Source organism: Microplitis demolitor, chromosome 9, assembly GCF_026212275.2.
Source record: "Microplitis demolitor isolate Queensland-Clemson2020A chromosome 9, iyMicDemo2.1a, whole genome shotgun sequence".
NCBI lineage: Eukaryota > Metazoa > Arthropoda > Insecta > Hymenoptera > Braconidae > Microplitis > Microplitis demolitor.
In genome coordinates, this window is record NC_068553.1 from 160,049 (window position 1) to 168,772 (window position 8,724).

General features: G+C 30.5%; 1 protein-coding gene across 1 annotated transcript; it reads left to right on the forward strand.

The window, feature by feature from the left end:
* Nucleotides 1–3,370: 3,370 nt before the first annotated feature.
* LOC128668649 (uncharacterized) lies at nucleotides 3,371–7,009 on the forward strand. The gene is made up of 3 exons (XM_053742003.1): nucleotides 3,371–3,389; nucleotides 5,821–6,123; nucleotides 7,005–7,009. The coding sequence occupies exons 1-3, from the start codon at nucleotides 3,371–3,373 to the stop codon at nucleotides 7,007–7,009; spliced, it is 327 nt and encodes a 108-aa protein (XP_053597978.1).
* Nucleotides 7,010–8,724: the final 1,715 nt, after the last annotated feature.

Genomic DNA, 8,724 nt, shown 5'->3' on the forward strand with positions numbered 1-8,724 from the left:
CTTTTTGATTTTACGAAATAGTTGGGCGCCAGTGATATTAAATTACGGCTCATCCAGAGTTTCATATTCTCATGAGTATATATCTATATATATAAGTATATTCGTCGGTAAAGCGAGGCTCGATAAAGCCATATGCAACGTTTACATCAAACTCACAACTCACTAAGTAAGAATCGTTTAATTAATTAGTACGAAGACTGATTACGGCGCCCACGTAACTTGGATCCTCGTATCTGACGGTGTCTTGCGATGGAAATTCCTAACCCATCGCCTTGACTACTCCATATACAGCCGCTATCTACATCTACATTGGAATATATTTGAAAACCGAGATGCGAGATCCAACGATGTGAGACGTGAGAAGCGAGACGGGAAACTACCGCTCGGCTTTAAGTCTATAGTTGTAATGCTCATAGGGTGGAAAGTGCACTTGAAAGCTTTAGTTACAAGTTTCTTAACCTATAAATACCTCGATTTTCTCAACCGTACACATTCATTTTAAATTTAATATCATTACTTCGGTCTCAAGATACCTATCGAATTTTTTATACTAAAATATTAATTTTAGGCACTTGGTAATAATTTTTCGTAATAAGTACTAAAAGTCATAGAAAGTAAATGGCCATCGACTTTATATCGACATGGTTCTGTGAAGAGTCCAAGATTAAAAGAAATTTTTTCCTTCAGTAAAAAGGAGATGGAATGCATGGTAAATTCTTTTTCCGAACATCTGATCAGCTAAAGACATCAAAATATAGATAATTGACCCAAAATTTATGAAAAGCGACAAGCGTAAAATATAAATTCTAGTAATTATAAATTACCTCATGGTACATTTAATTAATATATCAATATATATAAAATAAATACATTCTTATAATTGAATTAAATTTAAAAGCTATTACGAAATAAAACCAATCCTAAGATACTTTCTCAAAGTTTACTTTTAAATAATTATTATTTCACAGCAGTTGGTTCCAAGACGATTATGAGACACGAAAACCGTAAAGTTTAAAATTTAAATCTATTTAATTACATGAATTCAGATTATATATTTATAGTTAATTAAGTCCATCATCTTACGGTCATCAAACACGGCGACGGCTAAGTGAAAGTTTTATTTTTTATTTATTATTCTATGATTGGCACTTTTCTATTAAATACACAGACCACCTAGAATATATCTAAATATATCATATATAGAAAAAAAGGCTTTATTTAAGAAATCGCTGAAAGCCGATTTATCAATTTCTGATTTTTTAAATAAAAAAAATTTGGCAAAAGCAAATTATTGGTTAAAAAAATTTCGAAAGATATTTTAATGAAGAAAAAAAAGATTTTTTAATGGAATTATAAGAATAAACAAGTGATTCAGACGAGGCACAATATAATAAAATCGGAAGAGATCATAAGCCATAAAAATAGAGGTTAGGGTCCAAGATAACACTAATGCTTCTTAAAAATCTTTCTACATCCTTAATAAAAAAAATATTAAAAATGATTGATAGCGCGGCGAAGTGAATAAATAAAAAAATGTATGACGGCATCGCGTGGTAATAAATGATATAAAAGAAATTAAAAAACAATTAAATAAGAATTGAGATATTTTTTTATTGTTAGTCAGAATCGCTAAATCTGTGGATTGTAGGAATGTCTTATATATATATATATATATATTAAATTATGAGTTCGAGGAATCGTGGGATGTTAACGTTAAGATGGAGAATAAATTACCGATCGAGATATATGAGGGTATTGGATAGAATGGTTGCCTATTTTCGACTACCTGCGGTTGGCTTGTGACCTAAAATCATTAATATTCGATTAAGAAATTTTAATATGGTGGATTGTTGCTATATTAGTCATCTGGGGCAATCTGGATCGAAGAATATTATTTTTAGATTAATATCAGAAATTAACTTGTCAATTATTTTATGCTACGATTTGATCTTCCTAAAAGTATAACATACTTTATTAATAATTCGATTTCTTATCAAATTAGTCCGTATTCATTTTCCTTTATTAGGTTACTTTGACTAAAATATTATCTTGAAAACGATATATAAAAAGATTTATTGGTTTTTAATCACCGGGATTGGGATTATCATCAAATCGAATTTATTCGTTAAAAAAACGACTATACGTGAAAATTTATAACCTTTTTTGACGAAAATTTAATTTAGCACAAAGAAAGGTCCTGGTAAATTTTCCGTTACTTCCGTCCCATATACAAATAACATATATGGTCAAAATATATGATAAATATCAGAAAATATATGTGGCCAATTTAAATATATTTTTTTTTAAATTAAAAAATATAATATTCATCATATACGAGTCCGTATATGTTTAGCATATATTAAATATATATATCAATCATATACAAAAAATATATATGAAAATATATATTCTTGTCATATACAAAAACTATACTTTTATCATACATAAAAATATATATTTCTATCATATACGAAAAATATATTCTGATCATATATAATAACATATATTTATATTGTGTATAGAAAAAAAAAGTTTCTTGTTCATATAAAATTTTCAAAATTAGTTAATTTGATGCGAATATATGATATATCTATATACATATACATACACCGAATAAAATATATGCTTAAATATAACAAAGAAAATATATGATGCCATATATAATATAAATTATATGCTATCATATATTTCATTTCATATAAAAATTATATATTTTTTGAATATAAAAGGAAATATATCAATACAATATATAATTATAAGGTACATGTAAATGTATATATGGCTTAATATAAAAAACATATAAGTTATATATATTTACTACTGTATATAATTTTATACTAAATCAGAAAATCTCTATATGATTTTTTATAATATATGATATATATTTTTGTTGCAAACATATATGATTTTAAATATTTTAACCGTATATTGTTTTTTTATAGAAGGTAATTTTTGTTCATATGTAATTTTCATGTAAATATATAATTTGCCCTGAATTAATAAAGTATTTATGCCTTTGGATTAATTTTGACTCATTGAGCTCATAAATAATTCATAATTTTTGATAACTAAATAATAGAACATTAAAAATAGTCTTATCACAAAAATGTCATTTAGAAGACCATAAGATGACAAGTGAATTGTCAGCAGAAATAACCTCGGATTCGCCATTTCACTATTCATATATATATAAATATATATATAAATGCAAGTGGCATCCTCGACATTCCCACGTAGGATTTCAACGTCTGTAGACGAAGTCGACAGCAAAATAAAGAAAAAAGTAAAAAGGAGGAATGAAAGAAAGAAAAGATAGTGAAGCTAGAAACTGGAAACTGGAGGCTGGTGGAAATTCTCGTGGATCAGCTCAATGAATTATTCACGAATAGGTCACAGAGTCGGAGGACCGAATTTTAGTCAAATCATTACATTTTATCTCTCTGTTATTATTATCATTTATTTTAATTTAAAGCTCAAACTTTGTCATGATTTACTCAATTTATTATTTTTTGATAAATAAATTAATTTTCTGGTAATTACCAATTCACGACTGATTAATTTGTTTATTTGTATTATGCGTCGAGTTTAATTAATATAAATAATACTACTAATTATTTATTTATGAGTTCGACTGAGTTATTAATAAAAAGATTTAATTTTACAATTAATGTAAGGCCAACTCAAATTATCTGGTATTTGATTAAAGTTTATTTTTAATATTAAATTCGCTTAAATGATTAATGTAAGAAAAGTTACAAAGATTATATAAATTAAATCAATAGAAATTTTTTTTGTAGGAAATTTAATTTCGAACAAAAAAAGTTTCTATCAATTTTTCGATAAAATGAGATTTACATCAGAATATCAATTTTTTCAAAAAAATTTGCACTTGAAGATTTATAATTTTCGTATTTTCGACTGTTGGATTGAAATTTTGGGAAAAGAATCAAAATTTAAGAAAAATTCGTAGAGATCTTTCCTGTAGGAAATTTAATTTCGAACAAAAAAGGTTTCCATTAATTTTTTGATAAAGTGAATATTTATATCAGAATATTAATTTTTTCAAAAGTGTTTCCAATTAAAAATTTATAATTTCATATTTATGACATTGGAATGCAAATTTTGGGAAAAGATTCAAAATTTACGAAAAATCGGTGGAGACTTTTTCTATAGGAAATTTAATTTTCTATAAAAAAAATCTCCATGAATTTTTTCTAATTATCAATATTTACTCTATGAATAAAAAAAAAAAAAACATTTTCTTTGTAAAAGAAAATGTCAATTAAACAAGCAGGTGCTCTATTTGAATTTTTAAAATAACAAAACCTTGATGCCAAAATTGGCGATGACAAACCGGCTTGTTATTAATAAAAAATGATAAATATTGTTCTATATAAGGATAAACCCGCATAGTTGGTCACTACCAGCGGATGCAGTATCTCCTTAAGAAACTTATAATTTAAAATTATAATTATTTATAATCCGGTTGTGAGTTACAAGTTTAAAGTCCTTCAATCGACACATGTGATAATTGTCGTTTAGTGGCAGTACCCGAGCTATTCCCAAGTACTACAACTACAACTACAACTACAAGTACATCAACATTAACATCAAGATCGTGGATCGTGAATCGTGGATTGTATCGGAGTTCATACACCTGTTCTCCCGCATTTATACAAACCGCCGCATCGCGTCACGCGTTATATTTTTTAATTCCATCTGTAACTTCATTCCATTACTCCTTTAGGAAATAACCTCAATGTACGCCAATTAATCCTTTTCTTTAAAATAAAACTATCACTTACATTAAATACAAACTCAAGGTCTTTTTTTATTCCGATTCAAATCTTAGATCGTGAGAAAAATTTTTTTCTACAAAAGTTTATGTTTAGGCCTTACATACTAATTCTATGTAAAAATATAAAAAATCCTTATTTGTAAAAAATAAATTCCCTATAAAAAAGTATTCTATGGTTTTTTTTTTATTTTCGTAAATTTCACCGAAAAAGCGACGGTAAAAATCTAATAAATAATTTCCGTGTCTACCAGATCTGAGTTGGATTGATGTAAAAAAAAAAAAAAATGTGAAATGTATTTTTTATCGTTTGTAAAACAGCTCTTATCATGAGACTGACTTGTAGTAACTCAATTAGAAAATCACAAAGCCGTTGAGCGTTAAAACCCCACGAGGTTGTTAAACATGAGGGTTGGGCTACATGGACGTGGATGAGAGTAAACAGTTGATAGTAAGAGAGGTCCAGGAGTCAAAGGGACACCAAGTGAGACAGAGATAACGAGAGAGATACCAGAACAGGGAATAATTCGGTTAGCAGCAAGTCTAGTTGGTATACCCCCAGGTCGATATATCGCATCCATTAACGGTATGCACGATCAAACCTAATTATAATAGATCCTCATGACCCCTCGGTGATATGCCCACCCATTGTCCGACCCTCGATCAACATTTACTCACGATTTTTTATAAATTTAACTAGAAAATTATAATTAATTTTCTATCCGATCCATTTTGCCCCATAAAATTTCAACTACCACGCCATCTATAATCATTTTCTCTGGGGACTTAGTCTGAGGCCCCACAATGATAATCCATAAGACTACTTAGCAATTTTCTAAAAACTGTAATCCCTACGCTGTCTACATACCAAAAAAAGCGCGAATTTCAAAAATTCAAAATTAAAATCCTTGAAAAAACTTTCAGGCGAAATTGAGCTCCGGGGCTGAACTTGTAGTTAAAGCTTTGAATTAAGCTTTTGATTGATTCGATACGACAATGAGGTAATGAGTTATAATTATTTATAGGGAAGGGACGGCTCCATCCGGCCTACAGTCTGAGTGGAAGCGAGGGGGAGGAAAATTCAATAGGACCCCGAGTGACCCGACTGGCAACCTCGCAGTCGATTTACTCACAAAGCCAGCCTGGTCAGTCCCACAATCACTACAACACAGCTCACAAACGTGGCGGCGCTAGTGGGTTCCAGCAGCCGCAATTGTATCACGTGACAAGTAGCGTCGCTGGATTGAGTGATACTCCGACCTCGGGAAACGCAAGCGACGAAACTCTTACTGACTGCGAGCTGACCCATCTTGCACGCGAGTGGAACGGTAAGTTAATAATGATAATAATAATAATAATAATAATATTTTCAAGTTAGGCTAAATCACTGTGTGACATGATAAACGAGACAGCCGATAGTGTCACGCACGCGGTGATTTCAGACGTCAGAGGGTTCACGTTGTCACCATGACGTATTACTTGAGGCTAGAACAGCGTACTCAGCATCTGTCGCCTTCTCATACCCTGTAATATGCTTACAGTTTCCCACCTGCTCAAAAAAAAAAATCTTTAATTGATGATTTGCTCCAACTAGTCAATGTCTAAATCATTTTCCAAACCAAAGATGTTCTAACCTAGAAATTTTTTAAAACTTCAAATCTAATTATCTAATGAACTAAATCAGCTAGAGATTTCCGGTTTGGCTCAAAATTTTCTTTACACCTCCCTTTAAACTCCAGAAAAATTTGCAGCGTTAATTTTGTAATTAACTAATATTTCGAGTTGGTCAAAGATCGATTTTTAGAAAAATTTACCAAAATTTTTTGTGTTTCGTCCGCCATTTTGTTTTGAATTACCATAGAGCTAAAAATCAAAATTCTTATGCTGCCTCAGAGTTCAAGGAGTGATTTACAAAAAACTTCTGGAATTATTTCCATAAGTTCTGAAGATAATTAAAGATATAGATGGCAAAGAGTAAAAACTTGACCAAACAGCAACGTAACGATTTCGCTGAAATAATTAATGAACGAAAAATTTATGAGGGATGATTTGGCTTTCGGTGGGCAAGTAGGGTAGAATAAAGCCGGTTATTAATAACCGGACTTTGAAAATTATGAAACTGATAAATAATTCATAAATGAGCTGATTCTGGTAATGAATCGGGAGATAATATTAAAATAAAATGATTTTGATAAATATATTTTGTTAGCGTAATCAAACAGAGATATTGGTCTGGCAGCTAGCGTCGAAAGGAAAATATCCGGCACTTTGTCTTTGACTGGGATACTTCCGGATGAATAAATTCACCCAAGAAATAAACCGCTTCCGATACGAATAGAGTTTCAGTTTAGTAACAAACGGCAACTGAATAACTTAACTTACCAGAAGTACAACAACAACAACAACAACAAGTATAAAATGAATACAAGTACAAAAGAAATTGAATCACAAATGAGTAAGTCATCATCGATCATCACAAGACACCATTAACTCGACGTATTCACGTCTAGGATTTCGGATCTCAGAAGATAGAGAAGGAATTCTCGCTTAAAGTTAACTTTGCTGACTACAAACTAACAACACAATAAACTAGTCATTCACTAAACTTGAATTGGAGAACTATATATATAAACTACACAAAAGCTATTCGTTAATATTTCATTAGCTCGTATTCAGTTAAAGTCTTTGATCGGGTCATCTGTCATCAGTCATCGCAACTTGCGACTGAATATTTTAAAACCGAAAATTTAAAGTTTAGCGTAAGTTGAATTTGGCGCCCAATTTGGGTAGAATAATCGCAACGGGAGCTATTTCAAAGTTTAATGAAACTCTAGGCATCTCTCGATAAAGTCTTGGTTACAATATAGGATGCTGCTGAGCAGAGCGGTTGCAATCAAGCCCCTGAGCTCTATAGGACCGAGAGTTGGGGTTCGAGCCAGAGGGTGAGGTATGGAATGATGAGTCTCTTTATAAGATGTGTGTATCTGTTATCCGTAGCTATTATTACAGTTATCAACAATCATGTTGACATGCTGTCATGTGTGTATGCCACTCAGATATATAGATTAAACAGCAAATGTGGGGTTAGGAGGATTAGTGACGTGATATTGTCATTCTTGGGTTAGCATCCTAAAAGGTATTTACCATATGAGGATATTTACTTATCTTAGATATACGCTCATATATTGTTCTCATATTTACTTACATTTACTGAGAATAAACTATCTAATTGGCCTAGTAATTTTAAATAGGGATTTGCTTTTCTGAAATTTCACTTCAAGACCGTTTTTGTATAAAATTTAAATTTATACAATAAAGGTCCTTATAAATTGTTTTTAATCTCTGTAACTTTTCCAAAAATTTAAAATTTTAAGAACGAGTAACAAATAATCGATCGTAAAAATAAGTCAAACCTAAATATTCAGATAATAATTTATCTCATGCATTAACAATCTACTCCCTTATTCCCTTATATCCTCACTTCCTTACTGTAGCTCTCATTCTGGAAACGTGTCCCCGAGGAAATCGATTTCCAGACTATATATATACATCCTCAGGAGTTCGACTGGGACTTAAAAGCCACTTCAAGAGCTCTTACACTAACTCTTTACTTAGATTCAATCTCAAGCTGTCATATTCACCTCCGGTTATCCAAAATCCCATCATCAAACCAAAAATAATCTCGTCGAATCAAAATTAAATTAACTGTCAATTAATTTATGAAATAAGTTAATTTAATTTAAAATAGATATTTATATAATTTAAATTTATCAGACCACACCGGCTAATTTATTCCTTAGTAATCGATATTGTAGTGCTCGTTCTTGTTCTTGCTTGTACTCGTGTTTTATGTGTCATGCGAGTTCACGAGAATTAAATACCCCGTTTCTGGTTGTACGATTTAAATGTTACCATTCCATGCAAATTAC